This window comes from Mustela nigripes, chromosome 6 (genome assembly GCF_022355385.1).
Source record: "Mustela nigripes isolate SB6536 chromosome 6, MUSNIG.SB6536, whole genome shotgun sequence".
Lineage (NCBI taxonomy): Eukaryota > Metazoa > Chordata > Mammalia > Carnivora > Mustelidae > Mustela > Mustela nigripes.
Genome location: NC_081562.1, coordinates 72,144,321 through 72,169,327, shown reverse-complemented (window position 1 = coordinate 72,169,327; position 25,007 = coordinate 72,144,321). Strand labels below are relative to the sequence as shown.

The window sequence follows — 25,007 nt, the reverse complement described above, 5'->3', positions numbered from 1 at the left end:
CTAGCACCTTGAATACCTCCTCCAGACATCCAACTAGTATCTTGAAGAAAGACAAATAGAGACAAGATAACGAGGATTAAAGAAAGAGGATATATTCATTAGAACTCTTTGGTAGCAAATAATAGACCCAGTGTTCACACTGGGTAACTAGATACTAACATTGGCTTACCTACAATAATGAGGAATTTGTTCATGGGATGTTCGAGTGCCTCATGGCAAAGGTTTACCTAGGCTTCCGGAATTAGTTTAAACCATTAGTTTAAATCACTGTGGAGAATCTAGAGCCCTCTCAGTCTGTTTTTGTTTTTCATTGTATTTCATTGTAGTTTAGCCTTCTTTTTGTTTTCAATTTTAAAAAGATTTTATTTATTTATTTGAGAAAGAGAGTGTGTGTGTGTGTGTGTGTGTGTGCGCGCGCGCGCGCACGTGCATGTGTGTGTGTGCGCGCACGTGCATGTGTGTGTGCGCGCGCACGTGCATGTGTGTGTGTGCACACGTGCGTGTGGGGGAGGGGCAGGGGAAGAGAGGGAGAAAGAATTTCAAGCAGACTTCCCACTGAGCAGGGACCCCCCCCCCCCCACACTGGGAGATTTCACAACACTGAGATCATGACTTGAGCTGAAATTAAGAGTAGGGAACTTAAAAAAAAAAAAGAGTAGGGAACTTAACTGACTGAGCCACCCAGGTGACCCTAGTTTACCCTTCTTTGCATCCCATGCAACATAAAAGGAAAACGAACACTGCCAACAACTGCAAAGCTGACACACCTATCCTTCAAGAGTGCCTCCCTGTGGACTCATCTGCTTGGACTCCCTCCTGCGGGGGCATTCTTATTGGCTGGTTTATGCTGCGTATCTACCTCTGGACCAATCAGCTTTGGCCAGGTGACAGGGTCATGTTTTATGAACAGGCCTCTTGGCATTGCAACCTCTGGATGGGTCTGGGGATAGTTCCCAGAAAAGCTTTCAAGGTCTTGGGAGGGGTAAAACAATAGGTTTGTACTAAACAGGACCAATGAAGCAATGTCATAAGATGTAGGACTAGAAGAATCTCATACAAATTTCTAAAATTTTCTGAACTTTCATTTCCTTCAAATAAAAAAGTTACTTTGCTTATACACACCAGGTCACTTGTGACAACTGTAGGGCATAGGCCCACTTCTAGGATAGCCCATTTATTCAACAAGCACAGATTGAATACTACTACTGTGTTCTGGATATAGCTTAGAATTGGTGTTACTATAGAACTACTGACATTGACAATTAAAACGTGTAAAGATTCGGGTAGTAATAGTGAATGCAATTTTTCCTCTATTATTTTATGTTTTTTTTTTTTTTTTTTTTAAAGATTTTATTTTTTTTTTTGACAGAGAGAAATCACAAGTAGATGGAGAGGCAGGCAGAGAGAGAGGGAAGCAGGCTCCCTGCTGAGCAGAGAGCCCGATGCGGGACTCGATCCCAGGACCCTGAGATCATGACCTGAGCCGAAGGCAGCGGCTTAAACCACTGAGCCACCCAGGCGCCCTATTTTATGTTTTTTATTTGTTTGTTTCAAACAAGACTTTTAGACTCTAATGCCATTTAGGACTGAAAGGTGAGAAACTCAGAGATAATTACCAGGCTTCCTCTTCAGCATATGTTCAGCTTCTATTGCTGTTATTTCCGATACCGTGGTGAACACATGAGCACAATGGACAGAGGCCCGCTCCATGCAATACCGGTGGTAAATCTGCCTTTCCCCAGCCTCTTTGTCTATGTTAAACTGTGAAAGAAAGAAAGAAAGAAAAGAAAGAAGAAAAGAAAAAGAAAAAGCACATATACATTTTCTCATACAATTGACCCTTGACCAACACAGGGTTAGGGACACTAACCTTCTGTGTAGTCAGAAATCTGCATTTAACTTTTGACTCCCCCAACACTTAACTACTAATCGTCTACTGTTGACCAGAAGGCTTACCAATGACAAAAGGAGTTGATTGACACATATTTTATATGTTACATGTATTATATACTATATTTTTATAATAAAGTAAGCTAGAAAAAAGAAATTGCCAGTAAGAAATTCATAAGGAAGAGAAAATATTTACTGGACTGTACAATATTTATTTAAAAAAAAATCCAGGTACAAGTGGACCCACGCAGTTCAAACCCGTGTTGTTCAAGGATCAACTGTACTGATCCTTCTATATAAGCAAAACAAAATCATATATTGTTTTTTCTCAATGCTATGTAAAGTCTTAAGACCACAATAAAGTAATGATAACTTTTTATTAAACCTATTACTAAAATGCACAGCCACTCATGCTTTAAAAAGTATTGTTCAGGGACACCTGGGTGGCTCAGTTGGTCAAGCACCTGCTTTTAGCTTAGGTCATGATCCCAGGGTTTTGGGATCGAGTCCCACATCGTGCTCCCTGCTCAACAGGGAACCTGCTTCTCCCTTTGCCTGCTGCTCCCTTTCTTGTACACCCACTATCTCTCTCCCACTCTCTCTGGCAGATAAACAAGATCTTTAAAAAAAAAAAAAAAAACTACTGTTCACTTCATTTCTGCTTCTAAACTGCTACTTAATCCCCTAAGTAAAGATTTCTACTTTGCTATTATTACTAGAATTCATAACTTTTTGGTATTTTAATTGTATTTACTTACCTTACATCTTATAAATATTGAACTGATTCCTTTCACCATGGTCTTTATCATATTTTCCCCATAAACAAAGAAACAGAACTGACATTAGCCTCAATACTAAAAATGAGGATAATCATTATCATCCCTAATTCACTGAAAAGATATCCAACAAAGAGAAGAGACAAATGCTTTTCTAGGGTTGTATAACTCTCATGACCGTATCATTTCAAGGGGATGTACAGTTACTTTAATTGGATGGTATGTTAGATTATGCAATCATCCTTTATTCTGGGCATCTTAACTTTAAAAAAAGCCTTTAAAAACCAACATACCAAGCACCAAACAATTAATTAAATAGTTGAAAGCAGTTGTGAGCTTTTGCCGTTTTGCCCAGTTGCTGAACATTGTTATGTCTCATATAGCTGCAGATGAAACTAACAGTGTTTGAGAGAGAAAAGCATATAAAGTTTTTGGCATTATATTAGCAGGTGCTTTTGATAATGAAGAGTACTAGAAGCTCAACACTATGCATTGGGCTCTTTCCTAAGCAAGTATCATATTTAATCTTCACAAACCACTAAGGTTTGTATTTTGTCCTCTATTCATGGAGGGAAAGCTAAAGATTGCAGAGGTTAGGACACCTTCTCAAGATCACATTCTCATTATCTGTCTTAGCAGAGCTCTGAAATGATCCCAAATCAGTCTGACTCCAAGCCTGTGCACTCTCCTGCTTTTATACTCCTTGGACTCCAGCTCGACCAGCAAGTCAGGCCCAACAATGACTGAGCTATGTAGAAGAAAGTACTGAAAAAGATTCACTAGGTGATTCTAAAGATTGCAATGAAGAAAGTCCTAGAGCATTCTTTCTTGACTGTAATAGTTTTAATATTTCTCTGAAAACGTTTGAAGAATGGCTTTATATGGCATCCTTTAATCAGCCGATGTTTTCCGAAAAGCTCTATTTGGCTGGTGTCATTTATTCAACCACATCTCTCATCCAACCAACATTTGTTGAGTAATTTATTATTTCTGTGGCCTTCAAAGATCTTATAAATTCGTGAGAATACAGGTTAAAGTTAGGCAGAAATGAGTAAGTGCCTGAGGAAGGTGTAGGATCAGAGTGGGACTGATTCTCCCTGGGGAGAATAGAGAAACTTATCTCATACTATGCAAGTGTTTGCATTGTCAGCATCACCTCTAGAGTGTAAGATTTTCAAGGACAAGGACCATGACTTATTAATCTTTGTTCCTCCAAACTGACTGGATGAATAAAATGGCATTTGGACTGGGACATGAAAGTTTAATTTGGGGAAGGTTTATTTGGATTGAAAAATTGGTTGCCTAAGGAATAGGTATATTAAGTCACATAGCATATGCAGGAAATTACACCTGATGGACTATAGCGTTGGGTATAGGATGTAGGAGACATGATAAGATGACAGACAAGCTAGAAAGCCTTTGTTTTGTATACAAGGGAAAGCACTGAAAGGGTTTATTTAAACATATGATAAAGGCAGCCTATGCTTAGGAATGCCAACTGGAAAAAGTATGAAATGTTTCCTATGTTACGGAGCTTTTATGAAGATGAAAAGAGATAACACGCGTCAGATGGTTAGAAAAGTACCTGGCCCCGTAACTTTAGCTATCATTACTACTATGGCTGCTGCTGTTATTGTGGAGAGCAATAAGATTTCATATGCGGGATGGCATTTAACATATGGACACCTGGGATAAGAAGATGGGGTTTCTAAATGAGAAAACCAAGTTATGCAGGGGAGGACAGCAGAAGCCTGGAGACCCCGAGAAAGGTTCCCAGAAAGACAGGCATATGACTTTTCCTGGTCCTATGGGGCCCCTTACCTCCCAGGCCTGCCATATACATGGCCAAACCTGTGGTTTACAACAACCCTGGTATTTATACATGTTCTCCACTTTCCCACATATATATAATAATCTGTTAAAATCTCTGTGTGGGGGATGCCTTTGACTCAAATCATGATCCCAGAGTCCTGGCTCAGTGGGGAGTCTGCTTCTCCCTCTCCCTCCACCCCTCCCCGCACCATTCGTGTGCTCTCTTTCTTCCAAATGAATAATTAAAATCTTGAGAAAAAAAACTATAAAATCTCTGCCCAATAATTCCAACATCTAGAACATATCTGGTCCTGGTTATTTTGACAAAGGATCTTGCTTTCCTATATTTTTATGTATCTCATTACTTTTTTGTTGAATTCAGGAAAATGTGTACAAAAGAACAAAAAATGAGGCAAAGTATATATTAGTCAATAAAGCACAATCCAGTGACAGAGGAGAATTACCCTATGGCCAAAGGTGATGAGCTCAAAACTTGGTCAGATAAAAGAGTAAAAATCTATCAAGCAACTGTGTCTGGGTTCTTTCAGTTTTTTTATCCCTTACATTTCCACCCAGGAAAGTCTGATGCCATCAAGGAAAGAGAGGCCAAAGCATAAGAAAGTTAATGGCCTTTTTTTTTTTTTTTTTTTTAAAGCTATAGTTATGTAGCCATGATAGCTGAGGGGAAAATCAGTCAGTGTCTGGACTCACAGAATGAATTTGCAAATGTCTTCTTGGAGGGGTGCCTGGGTGGCTCGGTCAGTCAAGGGTCCAACTGTTGGTTCTGGCCCAGGTCAGGATCTCGGTGTTGTGGAACCGAGTCCTGTGTGGAGCCCCACGTGGAGCCCTGCTCTGAGCTCTTCATTAGGCTCCTCACACTCAGCAGAGACCTGGCTTCCCCCTGCCATTCCCCCTGCTCACATGCTCTCTCTCTCCCACTCAAATAAATAAATAATAAATAAATAAATAAAAATTTTTTAAAAAGTATCTTCTTGGAGAGTCTCAGAAGATTCATACACTGGTTGAAAATGCTTGAAATGCTATTTTAGTTAACAAATTTAACTAAGAACTTAAACCAGCATCAAAGTCCTGTGAGTTGGCTATTCAGAAAATACCTTTTCAGTTGACAATTAGTATTTGGGTAAATACTACTCTTTCTACTCTTTCTGTTTTTATAAAGCCGGGTACTTTCATTCTTGTTCCTATTCTTCCCCCAGGTTTATTTGCCTGAGCCCAAACACACTGCAACTGATTCTGGTTCTTGCATCAAAGACTAAATTACGACTCATTTCTTCTGTTGAACTTTTAAAAGCCTTTCATGCATATAACTCATTATATAACAACCAGATTCTAAACGTACTGTGATCATGGGGTGGGGGGTGGTATGCTGTAGAAAATGATGATGGGGGCCTCTTCTGTGAAAAATGATTACGAGTTTTACTCAAAATCTAGTTCCTAACTACATTTGACCCACTAGTCTCCCTGGGCAGGATATTTTACTGGCAAGGTGGACTGGGGCTGACTAAGCTCATATATTTCAACCAGAGAAGAGCTTTAAGTTGGGGAGATACATTGTGAAGATAGTAAGGTATAAATATTTGAACATAGTACATTGTAAATACTGACCTTTGAGCCAAAGGATAAAATTATAGTATGTAACTATACACTATAATCATTTGTTACTTAAAAACAGCTAATAAGGGGCGCCTGGGTGGCTCAGTGGGTTAAGCCGCTGCCTTCGGCTCAGGTCATGATCTCAGGGTCTTGGGATCGAGTCCCGCATCGGGCTCTCTGCTCAGCAGGGAGCCTGCTTCCCTTCCTCTCTCTCTGCCTGCCTCTCTGCTTACTTGTGATCTCTCTCTGTCAAATGAATAAATAAAAAATCTTTAAAAAAAAAACAGCTAATAATATCTGATGAATTTTATTAATTGTTTTTATTCATTGTTACCATATAATGGTCTTAGGTATTCTGGAGTGAAATGTTTGATGTACCTTTCCAATATTTTATCTTTCACAAAAAATCAAAGTCTGCTCTTTTCTGGGAAACAAAATTGCTGAGTCCATCACAGATCACTGGTTTGGCCTTATTAGTCTACCATTATCATACACCGTTAGGAAATTTCCCTGATCTGATTTCTGAATTCCTTGGTGACTTTATTTTAAATGTGCATCTTATGTTTACAATTTGACCTTTAGGTTAGGCTGACCTTTTTATAGGAAAGCTCTCTTTAGGACCACACACTGCTTTACAAATGTTGAAGTTTGTTAGAAAGAACTTTCTTACACTCAAAGGGTCTTCGGGATAGTAGGACCTCTTTCCACTATTATTATCTAAGTGTTCATGTTTTACAAACACACACACACAGTCACACATGCACATATTCTGTTTCTAGAATCTTAGAACTTTTTTTAAACGGGGAAATTCTTTAGAAAGCAACTTTCCAACCTCCTCATGTTCCTGATAGTAAATGGAACCCTCAAATTCTAAGTTGATTTGATTATCAGTATAGATACCAAATCTGTAAAACCCTGACTTTCTGGTACTCAAATGCTTTGTTGGTGATACTGACATGATGATATAAAAGATATATTTTTATTAACCTCATTTCACTGTCAGCAAATAAATGAAAAAGTCAAAATTGAATGACTTTGGTCATAGAGTTCGGCAGTCTTCTAAGATAAGGAAACCCGACTCTTTGGTCACCAAGGACCCACATCCCTGTTTTAAATAACTGTCTTATTCGACCCCTACACTGACTCTATCTACACCTCAAAGTTACAGGAGAAATCTGACCATGTTTTCACTTGAAGGAGAGAGGGAGCCCCACAAGGCAAGTTGTATGTCTGGAAGTCTTGGTCTGTAACTGCCACTCAGGGCGGCGTGTGAACCCAGCTCCACCACCACATGGTGTTTCCTCAGCTTTAGGATACACAGGAGTGCAACCCTGTTCCACCCACCATGGCTCTTTGGATCTTGGGATTTTGGATCGGTTGCTTCAAAGTAGACTCACATCCGGTCTGTCACTGCTATGCTCTACTGCACTCTGACAAAGTTAAACAACAGCAACTCTCTGTCACTTCAGGGGAGGCTTTGTCATGAATATTGATTAGTTAAAAGGGCATTTCTGCCATCTGGCTGGCAGATGAAATGAAAGGATCAATACTTCTCATCCTTCAGCGTCAAGGATCAGAAAAGAAAGGTGGTGGGGGTCAGGGGAGAGGGAGGACACTTTACCTTATCAAGATGGTTGTAGAAATCAATGTTTGCTGCACAGAGATACCTCCCAAGCAATGTGGCGTGAGTGGTAAATATTGTAGCAATGGGAAGTTTCCGAGCTCGAGAAAGGACCAGTCCAGTTCCTGCCTGCCATTCATGGAACTGGGCAATGACGTGCTTGCCATCTGCATGATCTGTCACCTACATCAGAAAAGAAGCATTTAGAATAGTTGTTGGTAAAGCTTGATCTTGATGGTGGCCCACAGGTGAAGGAAAGTTATTTGTGCCTGTAAATTTTAGCAAAATCTAAAGAGAGGTAAGCATGAAATATGCAGATTTAGAAAGCAGAATTATTTTATTGGATTTACAGCATGCTCATGAAGCCCATATACTTGTATGGCATAATCCTCTCTTTCAGGAAGGAAACAGACTTACCTTTGTAGCTACAAAGGGGCCTCATAGAACAAATGCACAGTAGGTACTCCATAAATATTCATCGAATGGACAAATAAATAATAGCAATAACACCCTTGAAGATATCACTAAGCAGCTGATCAAGGGGGACTACCCACTTACAAGCTTCTTTTGAAATAAATAATATATGACTTCCTGTTTTAAGTCAGTCTTATTTGGATCTTCTGTAATTGAAGACAAAACCTCTTTAACTAACATATTATTTTAAGAATACGGAACTGGGAAGAAAGAGGTGAATAACTTGCTTGGAAGCAAATCCTAATTTAGTCACACACTGAGGACGCAGGACTAATCTGGGTCTAGCTCTAGACAGGGGGTCAATTTCCTTGCCTTTAAGTTACCTTGTTTCACCCTTCCAGAAGTTTAGTATTTACATTCCACTCCCCTTACAACAGCTTGTTCCCTCAGTGTGGGAATAGAATAGATCATGCAATCACACATGCATTCAAGCAGTCTGAGCGAGGACTAGGAAATCAAGAGTTCACCCAAGAAGGCAGTTCTCACACTTGGAGGACATCAGTGTCACCTGGAACGCTGGCCAAGTAGAGACATCTGGGTCCCATTCCAGGTAATCTAATTCTGGGCTGGGGGCAAGAGTTTGCATGTCTTACAAGTTTGCAGGCAATGCTGCTGCTGGTGGTCCATGGAAATACTCTTTGAGAACCACTGACTTAGTCTAGAACCTTTGTAGTTTAAAGTACTTGTTCTTCAAAAAGTTTTTCATGGTAATTAACAAGTGCACAGACCAGTAGCAGCTGAGAGGTAACTATAGAAACAGGGTTTGCTCAGGAGCCTTGGGCTGTTAATGTCTTTATTTGCCCTTTGGATCAAAGAAAATGTCTGTTTCTGTAATAGTTTTAATTTAGAGAACACTGGGGCCTTCACTTTCTTGCTTCTCTCCTCTCTAGTTCCCTTTAACAGAAAGGAGGCGCGCGCACACACACACACACACACACACACAGGCTGGCCTCAGCTCCAAGGGCCTTGGATCATGGGGGCAGTTTGCGTAGGAAGAGTTGGTTCCACCAACTGATGCTACAACAAGATGGCTTATTGTCATTGGGCCAGATCTCTTCAGCACCCTCACCCTCCTCTCCTAATTCTGTCGCCAGCAGAAAGCAATGGGACTACCTTTCCACCTTCCCCTTCGCTTCGAGGCAGCCTTTTGTAGCTGCTGGAATAAGACTGCACCCGTAAGAAAGGCTGGTCAAGGGGATGTGCTGCCAACAGTTCTGTGATTTGTCCTCAGACTACACCCCCACTTTGTTAGAAATGCTCTTCCTCACCATATGATGTTGAAGTTAAGGACAATCATTTTGAGGTAATGCAAGGAATGCAAAGAAATCCTCCTTTGAGAACTGATGAGAGTGTGGGCTTGGTTCATTTCACAAGGATAGATATCTAACATTCTTGAGGTCTTTTGGGGTTTGGGAAAGTTGGTTTTTGAGGGGAGGATATTTCACTTCTACAGATCCTTAGCAACTGCTGAGATCACGTCAGCCCTTAGAAAATGATGAAAATACCTAAAAGCCACTGCGGTTGCCCAAGTACTCATGCATAAACAAAACCAAATATTTCAAGCTCTTTTCTACTCCCATAAGTCTAGAATTCGGGTCTTTAGTGCATGATATATACTGTTTTTTGCTTGTATATATATTACCATCTATGTATCAGGGAATATAATTGGTTGTTTTATACACATCATTCTATTTAAATCTGACATGAGGTATATATTAATAAGCACGATATTAACCTGTTCCAAGAGCTAGGATTTAGAGGAAGACTGAACATTTTCTCAGATTCTTTTGAAATATATTAGGACAATCACAAAGGCATCATCTCCTTTAGCATAACCTAAAAACCATGGGATCATTGCTGAGCACAGAGCACAATTACGTTCCTCATCTGTTGTATGACTATGCAATAAACTATACCTCTTTTAAGAACCAGGCGGTTAAAGATCCGAATATTAGCATATCGTTGGCTTCTCGGTCATGGTAAGGGATGCCGACACTGCAGGCTTCCCAGAGGTCACCCTTCCACCTGTCCAGGTTCCAGGCTGAATAGCCTATATCAAAGAGCACCACGTAAGGACTCCCTTCTATCAGCCATCTTCCAAAGTGCACCTGCCATGTAAAGAACACAGAGCTTTGCAGTAATACCAGGCAATGCAAGGGGGAAAAAAACGGTATATGTGCTTAGAGCATATAAACTTTATTTAGAATTCAACAGCGGACTATGCAAGCTATATAGGAAACTGTAGTGGTAACACAAAACATCTGATATTTGAGCCTGAACATGGAATGAGCTTGCATCCAGTCATCTAAACCTCCAAGTTCTTTTCCTTCAGTAAATTTGGTCATTTAAAAATGAAGTATCTAGATTATATAACCTCTGTCCTTTTTAAAAAGATTTTTATTTATTTGAGAGACAGAGCATGAGAGAGTGAGAGAGACAGCACAAGGGGGAGGGGGGAGGGGTAAAGGGAACAGGAGAAGCAGGCTCCTGGCTGAGCAGGGAGTCCCACACAGGACTTGATCCCAGGACCCTGGGATCATGACCTGAGCCAAAGGTGAACCTTCAGTCTACTGAGCCACCCAGGTGTCCCAATTTTTGTCCTTCTTTTTCTTATTCCTCTCCTGTGATCTAGAGCTCATGGTTTTAGGATTTAATATCATGCATGTTTTTATGATAAAGCTGTAAGATAAACTGCTCTGTATCTTTGATTTGTATTGGATATAATGTCTACAGTGTCACTTATTTTACTTTATGTAACAGGACTATATTTCATGCTAGAAAAATTCATTTCTATGAACAAATGTATATGATTTCTCTTATTCCTCCTATCAGGAAAAAAAAAAAAAAGTGACACAATGTGTTTCCCAACATGGGTACTGCCAGGTGTCTTAACTAAATATATTGCCCAAGTTACTTTATCTCTTTAATCTAACAGCTCAAAGTCTAATCCTCTTACATTCTTCAAATTGAATTCTTTTATTCCTGTTTTTTCTTGTACAAGTTCTAATGTTTTAGCTATATCATTTTCTCCCAATTGTAATTATATAATCACTTGTATATCCAAATTCTAACTTTCTTTTTGGCTTCTATTTTTCTATAGTAATTTACTCATTCTTTTGTCTTGACTTTTATTTAGGTTTATTCTCCAATTACATGGTATGCAACTCCATAAGTCACTTCAAATCCTTCTTGGAAGTTGCCAAAAGCTAAGAGCTTCTCATTCGTATCTGGCCCTCTCTAGTAAACTGGACATGTCTGTATTGTTTAGTTATTAACCCAGTGACTCTACCCAAGGCTGAATTTGGGGAGCTTGAAAGCCCATTTTTGGTCATCATTCTCTTCCACAGGGCTCAGAAATATATCGTGATATCTCTCCCATCTAGCCTTGGACAACTCTGAAAGACCCCATTATCTGTCAATTGCTTCCATTGTAATCAATAAGTATCATGGCACTCTTCCCTTTCCAGACTGAGTTTTCCTTTCCAGTTGTTTTCCCTTTAGAACATTCATTGATTTATGTATTCATTCAATGAATAGTTACTAACTGCCTAATGTATGACATATGATACAGTGAGCTGAAATCATAGAGAAATATTGACACTGGAGAATGTAAGCTAGCTTGTTTTGACTTCCAGTGAGTTCTTGGCTATGATATGGAAATATCCTTACATCAGAAATCCATTTAGAACTTTAAGACCAGTCAGACTATTATGATTTTCATCTCTGTCTTCTTTCATGAGAGCTTCAAATACAAGCCCCTTCCAAAGTCTCACTCTTTCATCCCAGTAGCACAACATGCATCCCTCTCTTACCTTCTTAGGTTCTCTATGCTACACTCACTATGATAGGTTTCCCTGGTGCCCTCTGGGACCTCAAGTTCCCTTCAGTTAAATCTTCTGCATCTCAGGCTTTGCCTAGACCTTGTAGACACTGCTACTCACGTGGACATCCCAATGAAGGCTTCTCATGTTTTCATCCCCAGAAACTATGTTCCTGGGGTGAGTATAAAGAAAGTTTGTATTTTTTTAAAAAATATTTTTATTTATTTATTTGACACAGAGAGAGACAGCAAGAGAAGGAATATAAGCAGGGGGAGTGGGAGAAGGAGAAGCAGGCCTCCCACAGAGCAAGGAGCCCAATGTGGGGCTCGATCCCAGGACCCTGAGATCATGACCTGAGCCAAAGGCAGACACTCAATGACTAAGCCACCCAGACACCCCGAAAGTTTAGATCTTTTAAAATCACGCTGAAACTTATTTGTGTAGAAAGACATCTTTGAAATTGATGTTATCCAAATACATTACTTTTCCTTGTCCTATTAATCATCTGGCTACTTTTCCACCTTTCTCTGGGCAACTTCAAAATGCAATTTTTTATCCTACACAGTTAACCTCATGGTATTCTGACTTTATTGACTTCGAAGAACTTCATGTCCATGACATTCCAGCTACACAAGCTCATGGCTACACTGTTATCCTTGTCAAAACTGAGACTATTCCTTCTCTGAAATTTTCAGCCTGAGCATTCTTTTACTTGACTACAACATCCATACCTCCACTTCTCTCACTCTGCTTTTCCCAGCATATATACTCCTTTTTCTGTCATCAACACCTCTGGTTTTTGGAGCCCTCCATTTTTTCCTACATCATTGCCTCCTTTCTGGCTTTGCTTCCTTTCCTATCCATTTCAAAAGCAACTGTTCATCAATTCAACCATTAATTCAGTCAGTCATAGAATCATACTTAATGATCCTTTTTCTTATTGAAAAATGTTATTGCCACAACTTCTGTACCTTTTCCTCACCATTCACTTATTCCCCAATCCACTATAATCTGATTTAACCTTCTTCTCCCTCAAGGCTGTATTTAGCAAGATTACCCTGAATGGCCTGAATATTGCTAACCCCAACTGAGATTGGTTAAACCTTTCACTGACTTAATCCCTCCTTCATACTTGAAACTCTCTCCTCCCTTGTTTTGACCTATTGCTATTGTGATGGCAACAGATTAAGACACAAACCTAGTGGTTTAAAACAACACAAATTTATGATCTTTCAGGTTTAGGAGTCCATAATCTGAAATAGGTCTTTGGGGTTAAAATCAACATGTTGGCAGAGTTGCAGTTCATCGGTAGGCTCTAGGGGAATCTGTTTCCTGGTCTTTTCCAGCTTCTAGAGGTTATAGGCATTTCTTGGCTTGTGACTTCTTCGTCTTCAGAGCTCATCAAGCCAATCTCTACTTCGATTGGCACATCTTCTTTCTGATTCTAACTCTACTGCCTCACTTTCATAAAGACCCCTGTGATTACATCAGCCCACCTAGATAACCCAGGAGAATCTCCCCACCTCATGATCCAAATCTACAAAATCCTTTTGTTAAATAAGCTAACATATTCACAGGTTCTGAAGATTAGGATTTGCACACCACCCTTGATTCTGTATCACTAGCTGTGTTTGTACTTGTGCAATCTCTGAGTTCCTTTTTTCTTTTCTTTTTTTTTTTTTTTTAACATAGTTGTTCCAACATGTTGACATTTCCAAAGGTTTGGCTCAAAACATTTGCTTTTTGTCTATAATCTTCCACTGAATACTGTTATCAATGCCAATAATGTCAACTACAATTTAAACACAAATGACTTTCCCCAAACACGTCTATCCTCTACCTTCTGCTGCACTCCGAATCTATTATCCTATTAGACATTTCCTGACAGTTTTTATAATGTGCCTCAAATGTAACCTATTTCCAATCAAATTCATCCTCTTTCTCACAAACCTGCTCCTTTTCCCTAGGTAGGTAGTCTTCTCTTGTGAGTTCATGTGAATGGTGGTCTGCTCTCCTGTAACAGTCTACTAGTCCTGCAGAGTGAAGTTTCAGTCAGTATCCCTTACCTGGCAGCCATGTTTATTCATTGTGTCCACTGCTTTTCTAACAGCATCATTTATAGGTTCACATTGTTCTACCTGAGTCTTCATATTATGCTCAAAATATGGTCCAATCAGAAAATAATTGTCTCCCCATTCATCTGCTGTGGTTTTGGCCTTCGTCTGAATCACAGTATAGATGCCACCAACTGTTAAAAAAAAAATTCCATTTATCATTCAGGTTAGTATTTCATTGTAAGTGATGAAGGCATGGAAATGAGCTCTCATTCTTAAGTTAACATTTAGGATTTATCAAGTACAAGGGTTTCCTTAACTTTCTAGAAGAAAATTTTTAAAGGACACTAACAAATAGTTACTATTTGGTTCAGTTCATGCATTTCATAGAACAGCAGGTTGGCAGCAGCTGAGAAATACAAGTATTTCCAGGAAATCTTAAGAGATATCAGAAGAAAGCAGAACTTGACCTAAAGCTCTATTTGCACTGAAGTTTCAAAGTGGGTTCCAACAGCTGTTGTCAGGACACACACCCTCAGCATCTATAATTACCTTTTACTCCTTCTCCTACACTGCTCCAGAGGGGGCTAGTGTATGTCCAAGTAACAGCCACTACTGAAATTATGAATAAATCTTTCAAGCTAAAGAGCCACTTACCTTGGAAGGTACCCAACAAAGTACCTTTTGACAAGAGAAAAGAAATGATAGATTTTGAGGGGGGAATGCTTGGCCCAACCCTCATGTCAAGCCCAATGATTCACATTCACATTTTCTTATAAAGATTTTATTTATTTATTTGAGAGGAAGAGATATTGAGAGAGAAAGCAGGGAGGAGAGGGAGAAGCAGGCTCCTGGCCAAGCAGGGAGTTGGAGTCCAATGTGGGACTCGATCCCAAGACCCTGGAATCATGACCTGAGCCAAATGCAGATGTTTAAGGACTGAGCAACTGAGGCACCCTAGCATATATATTTTCATGTGGTGTCTCATTTCCCCTCTGGCATTGCTGCCATCGCTGTTAAAACACAGAGTCAAAAATTATGTGTACCCTGGGATCCAGCATGTCTACATCTAGAATATTGTTCTTGGAAATAAGAAGAGTGTCCAAAGATATGTGTATTGGGTTATTTATGGAAGAATTATAATGGTGAAAAATTGGGAACAACTAAATTGAACTCGCTAAATCAACCAGTCTAAGGCTCTATTAGCTCATTTGTTCAGCAGAGATAAAATATTACTTAGCTTGGAGGCAAAAGGGAGGTTGTAGCAGCAGTGTCAAAGACTAAGGCTCAATGCAATGTAGTATTCGAGTAAGTACTTAAAAGGGTGAAGAAATAAAGCAAGCAGTTATGGAGAACTTTTTAAGCAAAGACATGAGTTAGATCCAAGGCCCTAAGTTGAGAGCACAGTGGACAAGGGGGGGATAAAAGGCATTCAAAAGGGAAGGTTTGAGATGCAGCAACTAGGCAGCAGGAATAGGGAGGACCGAGCGGAAGACCTTCGGTAAACTCAGGCAGGGTATCTTGTGCTGGCCCTAAGCGATCAACTTGTATGAGAGTATGAAGCAGTCTGAATCAATTTCTTAAGCAGTACTCTGTCCATGAGCTATAGGTGAGGAAACAGCTCAAGAAAGCTGTATGAGGGTGTCTGGGTGGCTCAGTGGGTTAAGCCTCTGCCTTCAGCTCCGGTCGTGATCTCAGGGTCCTGGGACCAAGCCCTGCATGAGGCTCTCTGCTCAGCAGGGAGCCTGCTTTCTCCTCTCTCTCTCTCTCTGCCTGCCTCTCTGCCTACTTGTGATCTCTGTGTGTCAAATATATAAATAAAATATTTTTTTTAAAAATGCTCTGTGAAATCCCAGAGCCATCACAAATCCTGGCACCAATCTTCAGCTCTACTTCCTAGAGTGATTTTATTACTTGTATATTTTTTAAAAAGGTTTCTATTTTTACTCCAGTTTTTTAAAGTTATTTCAATTCACCAGGATATAGGGTTCGATAGCAGTTGTATCTCTTAAACTTAAGCAGTTGTAATTTAGACTTTAAATGATAAATCTTTTTTTAATTAACATATAATGTATTATTTGCCCCAGAGGTACATAAATGATAAATCTTATCAATAGTCACAATCTATGGCCAAAAGGTAGAATTTGCCATCTGCAAATTTTTCTTTAAGCCTGAACCACTCAAAATATACTTTTTGGTGAACTGCCTTTTAAGATGAGATACAAAATGCAAATGTTGGTACTGTTATATAAATACCAATAGGATTCATTAACTCATAAAAGGGTAGTGCTAATAGAATTCCCAACTTGTAATTATTTCATGCAAACAGTTTTCACATGAGCCTACATAAACTTCTTGTCTTTAAGAACTCCATGTCTAAGAGAAGATTTCATGGCTATAGAAAATGTAAAGAAATTTAAAACTGTCACTTGAACAAAGAACAATAAGAACTTTCAATCACAACTCAGATGGCAGATGACGAAAACACATGAAGATGATCTGTAAACCCAGCACGTAGAGGCTTCCAGAAAAGACCAGAACAGAAATGATTCAATTACCCAATCAGCAATAAATCTGAGGCTACATAAATTGAAGCCAGAATCAAGTATGCCTAAATAGTTCTCCAAATTCCAGAAAATGTCATGAACTGTCAAAAACATTTGTTAAGAAAACAAATTTAGAGAAAAAATTTGCGAAAACAACTAAGAATTTTTTTCTTTAAAGTGTATAAGCCATATCTTAGCAATGTATTTATATACATATAAGCTTTATTCACACTCATGATCCATAAAAACACAAGATTTTCAAATAATTTCTTCTGTAGACTTATTTCCTTCACATTTTTCTTATAAAGGGGGCTATGTTATTAGGTTCTGATGGCATGCATTTATTTTTGATTTATTCACGTTTCTATCTTTAAAACTTTCTTTTATTTGCAGCTATGTATCTTGCCTAGAGAATTTAGGATATCCTTATTTTTTAGACTATGTGTTTCAAATTCAAATACACTAGGGCAAATGCAAACACATTTTTATTTGCTAAAGGACCAAAAGGAGAAGAGAAATTCTTTACTCAAAAAAAAAAAAAAAAAAAATTAGATGTGGGAATTGAGATGCAAAATTAAACACTGTTAGTTAATTTGCTGTTTCTTTTTCCCATTTGAGGCCTTCAACCTTGATAGAAATAGCCATTGAGGGTTCATAAATAGTATGGCTATGCGCTTTCAGTGTATCAGGATAAAAACATAAAATTTAAAAAAATATAGTCCTATATTGGTTGAGACCGAATGGTAAATGAATCATTCCCCCCTAGACTACTTCATGTATAGTCTTTCCGTGGGGAGGTCATCTTACCACTATTTCATATGCTCAAGGTCCATTGTAACTTTGCTCTGTCTCCCCATATTTGTATTTTCCTCAGCCTTTAGTTTGTCTAGATGCCACATTTACCCAAAACTCCTCTCCTGACATGCTATTTATAGGTGAGTGTGATGGCAAAGAAATAGAGTCATTCCTATTTTCAAATTTGGACGATATTCCAGAGGTTCCCAACACATATTTTTTTAATGACTTATTGTTTTACTGGTGTAGGTCATTGAATTACATTGAATTGACTTACCCTTCACTTTCAAACATGTACTTTGTATTTTATTGATCTATATTTTCCTGAAACAACATGGGAGCTATCTTTTGTATGAGGGCAAAGTATCGGGCCTTTCATAAGAAAGAAAAGATGAGGTCCTATGGCATATGTCATGGAGATAGCTAAAACCCCAAGTTTTCATATAGAAACACTGCTGATATTGCTAAAATTGGGACTCCAAAGTGGTATGGAATGTGGACACCAGCCAAAGTGTGTATATGTGTGTGTGTGTGTGTGTGTGTGTATACACGAACATATATTGTATATTATTATACTCTCTATATATTATATATAATAAAGATATACATTTGACCCTTGAACAAGGGATGGTTGGGGTGCCAATCTCCCATGCAATCAAAAAATCAAAATATAACTTTTGAATCCACAAAAACAACTAATAGCCTGTTGACCTGAAACCTTACTGATAACATAAACAATTAGCCTATATTTGTATGCTATATGTATTTTACACTCTCCTCTAAGAATAAAGCAAGCTAGGAAAGGAAAATATTGTTCAAAAACATCCTAGTGTAGAGAAAATACCTTTACAGTACTATATTTATTGAAAAAGTCTGCATATAAGTGGACACATGCACTCAAAATTGTGTTGTTCAAGGACAATCTTCATTACTTTTAAAAATATTTAAAAGTTACAGAATTTGGTGGCACCTGGGTGGCTCAGTGGGTTAAATCCTCTGCCTTCGGTTCAGGGCATGATCTCAGGGTCCTGGGATCAAGCCCCACAACAGGCTCTCTGCTCAGCGGGGAGCCTGCTTCCCTTCCTCTCTCTCTCTGCCTGCCTCTCTGCCTGCTTGTGATCTCTGTCTGTAAAATAAATAAACAAAATCTTAAAAAAAAATAAAAAAAATTAAAGTTACAGAATTGGGAAGTTATATGACTTCAGTATACAGAGCAAAAACTAATCTGGCCTCCCCATCTCAAGACAGCTGCAGAACAAGAGTAGTCATTCTACACTTAGACATCCTTCTCTGAGGCATCAAACCTGATAGGAAAGACGACCATGGTCAACAAATGTTGATGTGTCCAGAGCTTTGCTGGGTCTGTGGCTTCAAAATAAAGCATCAGCAGTCTTGGGCAGTGGGAGATGACAGCTTGGAGCAAGCCAATAGCTCTCCCCACCCTGACTGTACCACAGTGGTAAATGCAAATGTTCTCGACAGAAGGGGCTCAGACAGGGTCATCTGGGTGAAAAGGAAGTGAGGACACAGGGCTCCTCTTGAAGCTGTGGATGTGCGGAGCATGGTGCTTGCGTGGATTGTGTTTCTTGTGGTGAGGCTCGGGATGCCACTGACATGGCCACCGTGAGTCCATGCCAGGCAAAGGGACATCACCCCTACTTACTATAATCCTGATCCATAACTCATTTGAAAACAGAATCATGGAATTGCTCAAAGTGAAAGGCAGTATGAAAACGAATGACCCAATTTCCTCCTTTGATGAATACATTTTATGAAGAAATAATAAGTTAACACCGCCAGAGCATTTACTAAATGCGAGGCCCTGTTCTAAGTGATTTACAGTTGGTATTTGTTTTAGTTTTCACAACACCATTATAGATACGGGCTGTTATTACCTTTATTTTAAATGGGCAAACTGAGGCAGAGAGAGGCTATGAGACCGATCCAACATCACACAGGTAAGGAAGGAGTTGGGATTCCAGCCCAGGAAGTCTGACTCGAGAGTCCACAGGTTGTAGACAGCCAAACTATATATAACTGTCTGGAGCAATATAGTGATGGATTTTTAAAAGCGGTGGGTGGCTAGGACAGAGGAAGAAAATGAGCAGTGTCGCAGAAAAACCAGTTATCTTAGGTCTTGGGGAAGGTAGAATCCTTTCTATTCTGCCCTAGAGAAAAGCCATTTGGGAAACAATACTTATGGGAAATGGGTTTTCATTTTGGCTCTGGGTACTTCCCTTTAACGAAAAGGAACCCAGGGCTCAGGTAGCTAGCAAGCAGATTCTCATATCCATCATGGAGGGTTTTGGAAATCTAATGAAGGCATTCAGTCCTTTTCCCCAAAAGAGGACTTACACATACCATTTTCAGATACAATTTTAAAGGTTTACAAACTCCTCGAAGCCCACTTTTCTCAAGGTCCTACCTTCAGAATCTCTGCCTCAGAAGAGCAGACTCACAATTATAATCAGTTTCTACCACACCATTCCGACTGCAATCTTCATGTTTTTCCATATGCTGTTCACACCATGTGACCCAGACCTACGGTGTCTGGGTTGAGAAGGGAGATAGTAGAAGTATTGTATGTATTATATTACTTGCTGGCTTTGAGCCAAAATGAACTGTTTTTAATTTTTTTTTTTTTTTTTTTTTTTAGAGAGAGCATGCACATGAGAGCATATGTGGTGAGGGGAGGGGCAGAGGGAGAAGGAGAGAGAGAACCCCAAGCTGATTCCAGGCTCAGTGCTCAGCCTGACTCAGGGCTAGATCTCACCACCCTGAGATCATGACCTGAGCTGAAATCAAGAGTTGGATGCTTAATTGACTGAGCCACCCAGGCACCCCTATTTTTAGAAAATTTTTAAAACATTCAACAACTACATTTCAGAGTTATTCACATATATTAAATTAGCTATCATTATTTGTGTCAATATTCATTAAGGTCTTTTTAATAATCTCAGATATCCTCAACATAATAATTGGTCCTTAGTCTACTATGATTTGGGCAGGTCTATGGAGAAGAAATCATTGTAATGAGGCACAAACAAAGGAAAAAGTGAACTTTGTTTTCTGACATATGTGTAAACCTCTTCATTGTAGGCCAAGCAACAGTCTTTAACTTGTCTCTTTCTTTCCTGCTAGCCTCTCGTGCAACTAGTAATAGTGTTTTTCAAAAATACCTCAGACCACTTAGCACTTCCCACTACTTAGAACTTCCCATCATTAACCATAAACTTCACAAACTACCCCCTGCTGGTCCTTCCCATGGGCAGCCGCCCCTCCACTCCTTTCCTCTTTCTAAAGCTTCCCTCAGATCTTTGAAGAGTACACTCCATCACCTCTGCATATGGACATACCACCCTCCCTCAAAAAGAACACTGTCCCTCCTTATCCCTGTTCCCTCATCCTTACCCAGTGGCTTTTCCTCCTCCAGGTGTTAGCTCAATTGTCTCCTCCCTACAGAGGTGCTTTTCCCCAACACCGATTTAGATAGAAACCTCCCCTCCCCAGCCCCCAGTGCGTAGTCTTTTTCTTTTTTTAGTTCAATTAATCAACATACAGTGTATTAGTAGTTTCAGAGGTAGAATTTAGTGATTCGTCAGTTCCATGCAACACCCAGTGCCCGTGCCATCACACGCCCTCCTCAATGCCCATCACCCAGTTACCCCATCCCTGCACGCTCCTCCCCTCCAGCAGCCCTCAGTTTGTTTCCTATGGTTAAGAGTCTCTTATGGGTTCTCAGTGTATCTCTTAGAGCCCCTCCTTCTCTTATTCTTATTGTCATCACATTTGACTATAATTGCGTGTTCAAGGTCTACCTACAAGTTTGTAAATTCTGGAAGATTGGGAATCAATTCCATGTTATGAAGCTCTATCTTCTTCATTTTCCAGTGCCTGACACCTAATAAACACCTGATGAATTTTTATTGAATAATAAATAAATAGCAATAGCAAATGGATAAATGAATAAAAGCAATAAATGCCAAGGGTAATACGAACAAGTAGAAAGTGTTATTCTGAAGTCTGAGAATTAATATCCAGTAATTTAACTGTGACTCTCATTTTTATATTATACACATGTCTATTTTATACTGACAGAATTCTAGCAGAATGGGATTTTTTTTTCCCTGTCAGAAATCTTTTGTTTTCTTGGATATGAATAGATTTCCTTGCTTGCCACAAAACATTATAAAATGGCTGGATCATAGTACATTTATTTCATTCATGAAGAAACTTGATATTCAGACAGTTTAAAGAATGTTTCTTCAAAGTCTTAGAAATTTATGGCTTTTGATCGCAAGTCCTATGTTCTTTCACCTATAGGGCATTTCCTTAGGCAATGATATTAATTTTTAATTCTTGTGGGTAGTAAAAAAGAGAAGTGACCTTGAAGAAGACCTAAATGCTAGTCCCAACCATTCCATTTGCTTGATCAGTTAATGCCTTAGTCATCCATTTCATTTTTGAAATAGAGGAGTTGGATTCTAAGATGCCTCCTATCACTGCCATGAACTGCAGGGAATTGAAAGTTCAAAGTAAATTAAAAAAAAAAAAAAAGCTACATATACAGTGTCAATGTATTGTCAGGGATGAACTCAATAATTGTCCATTTATATGAAACTTTCTAAAAGATACGACTGTAATAAGTATTAAAATAAAGACATGTTGAAGATGTCAGCTGGGTGAAATTTTGTTGTTCCCTTCTCCACACACACAAAATTTCCTTTCCTTTATAGGGGAAATGAAAGAAAATAGGTTTCAAAGGCAGTGAGGGCTGAAATGTATTCATTCCTTCATTCCAAAGAAAAAAAATCCACTGAGCATTTTCTGTGCACCAGTCACCGTTCTAGGCCCTGAGATCAGCCCACACAGGACCTGGATGTAAACCCCATGGGGTAACAGTGCGCACCAGTGTATTCCTAGCACCAGTAAACAATGCTCCATTAATGTTTGCTAAATAGAGAGAAAAGGAAGAAAGAAGGAAGGAGAAGAACTCTGTTTAGGTGCTGGAACACACACAGAGGTCCTCTGAACTGATTCCTGGTGCTAAAGAACGCCCCCAATTTTTCCACTGACAAGCTATGTCCTTGAGTTCCTGCCTACTCTGTAGAGAAAAACCTTCTTTCAAGTCTTACTCTGGCATCTATGAATAAAAAAGACGACTCTGTTCCCTGGAACTGTGGACATATTTAAACACCATAGGAAAAAGTACATTAGATACAGCTCTTCATCAAACAATTTTCCATAATAAGGTTTCTGCTTTCTTTGTTTCCACCTCACTAAACTACAGAGTAGAAGACTGCTTTGTTTTCTCACATTCCTTCCTGCATTTGTACATAAGCAGGATTGATTTTCACTTTTGGGATTTCAAGATTTTATTAATTTTATTAAAAAGGAGATTTTATTAATTTTATAACTATGTACATGTGAGAACTCTGAACACTTAGCATAAGGTGAAAATTAGAACAGATGCCAAATATAATTCCTCCAAGTTTGAAATACTCTTATTCTTCTTATAGGAGCTTGACGTAATGCTTTCTGAGCAGCTGCTAAGTTAAAACTGTAATTCCAAGCTATTTGTGAATTATTAGCAATATTACTATGTATGTCATATAACCTTTTACAGTATATGACATTAAAGTTTGTCATTGGTCCCAATCACATATGGTTCTTCTTAAAAAAGTACATGGTTATGTTTCTTTGTTGAGAGAAATCATAAAACTGAAAAATGAAATATTAGCTCTCTATTCTGTTTTGTCATAACCTGTATTTCATATTTCAGCTTAAATGCACATTCCCTGGCAATGAGTAGTATTTTCAGCGTTCTCTCCCTCCAACACACAGCCACATCTAAGTTATAGCCACCTGTTGAAACAGACAAAGTTAAATCTAACCAGAATTGACATTTAGTAAGTTTACATTCCTCCTCCCTGTCAATTCATTCTCACTAAAGTCACCTGTGATATCTTAACCTACATTCTTCACCAATCTGGCAAATAGCCACCTTCCAGGGCAGTACAAACCTTTATTGGTTACTTCCCAAGCAACTTCAAAAAGCAGTAAATCTTCCACAGGAAGTTCTTCAACTTCCCACCGAGGAAGCCCACTCAGGGATGTCACAGATAGAGATCGGCCTCGGAGCATTCTTTTTCCAGTCCTCTGAAGCTTTTCTGAATCCTTTATTCAATACACTGGGATCCCAGGAGCAGTGTGCAGAGAGCTGTGTAGGTTCAAGTTAGAAGATCTCAGGCTTGGGGAACTTCTCATCGATGTAAACCAGTCCAACAAAATCTAACGTGCCTCCCAGAGAACTCTTCAGTTTAAGCAAGAATTCTCAGCTCCTCTTTACAGTCTTTCTGGGCAGGTCCAGGGAGGACAGTATCTCCAATCAATATTAACCTAAAACAACTCAACCACATGTAAAATTCTCGGGTTCGGGACTTAGGCAAGCACCCTTTTGGGTGGTGGAACCCTCATAGGCTGAGCATGACACAAATCCAGACCTTTAGCCCTTGTCCTTTTGACCAAACTCCTAGACTCATGTAGTCATCAGTGTTTATTTCATCACTTCCAAAGTGATCCAAGATTAGCAATTCCCCTTTTTAAGTTTGCAGACCACTTTAGATTCCATGAAGAATTCACTGGGACCGTTTCTATGCTTTAAATCCCTTTAGATTTCCTAAGTATGCTTTGGTTTCTGTTTCTAGAACATTAAAAAAATTATTCCTAGTTACTATAGTCTACCTTTATAATCTAAATTTGAAGTCCAAATTTATAATCTAAATTTGAAATCTAAATGAAAATGTATAAATTCCAGTGTGTGTTTTGGTATAACATACAAAGAATTTAATCTTGACTGGTCAATGATAATTTAAAAAAAAAAAACTGTTTTCAAAAGTTTAATCAGATCACCTGATGATTGTTTTACTCACTCCCACTCTATTACTCTGACTTTTTGAAATTCCTGGTCCTCAATTCTCATTCAGGGTTTTTTCCTCAAGTACCAGCATTCTCAGCAACACATCATCTCCTAATGACCCTCAAAGTAGACCTATGTAACTCTTTTGATCCTATAATTTCCAACAGGCAGACACCCTTTACCAATTCTTTTAAATAGTAAATGCCATTTTCAAAATTGCTCCTTTCAGTCAAGAAGAGGGAAATAAATGGAAACATTTGAGATCTGTTCACAGGATAATATCCTCCTCTATTCATGTTATGTGGGTGAATCCTCTTTCCTCTGTGTGTGTGTGTATGAGAGAGAGAGAGAGAGGAGAGAGAGAGAGAAAGAGAGAAAGGGGATAATTTCTGTAATAAGATTTGGAGAGGAATCAGAAAAAGAAAAATTATCTGCTTTCCATATTCCTGAATGTTGTCCTCTAAAATTCCAGCAGAGGTCACTAGATACATTCAGAAAAGCACACATTTGCTTTGACAGTGTGTAATCTTTTAAGTCTTTAGGATACTGAAGGCTTAATTAGCCTGCACCTGCATATTCAGAAAGAGTCAGTTAATGTATTTACGGAACACCTATTATGTGCTGTTACTCTGGAAATGGAAAGTATTTTAGTAAACAGTAAACAAGTGCTTGCCTTCATGTGGAC

General features: G+C 39.0%; 1 protein-coding gene across 2 annotated transcripts in view; it reads right to left on the bottom strand.

Moving 5' to 3' along the window:
- Positions 1-23,858, bottom strand: part of GYS2 (glycogen synthase 2) — a 54,858-nt gene extending 31,000 nt beyond the window's left edge. For both annotated transcript variants that reach the window (XM_059402843.1, XM_059402844.1), the window contains exons 1-5: positions 23,427-23,858; positions 14,075-14,256; positions 10,104-10,295; positions 7,714-7,896; positions 1,617-1,761 (exon numbers count right to left, since the gene is read on the bottom strand). In XM_059402843.1, the coding sequence (XP_059258826.1) occupies positions 1,617-1,761; positions 7,714-7,896; positions 10,104-10,295; positions 14,075-14,256; positions 23,427-23,547 (823 nt within the window). In that variant the 5' untranslated portion in view covers positions 23,548-23,858. The remainder of the gene's footprint in view (positions 1-1,616; positions 1,762-7,713; positions 7,897-10,103; positions 10,296-14,074; positions 14,257-23,426) is intronic.
- Positions 23,859-25,007: the final 1,149 nt, after the last annotated feature.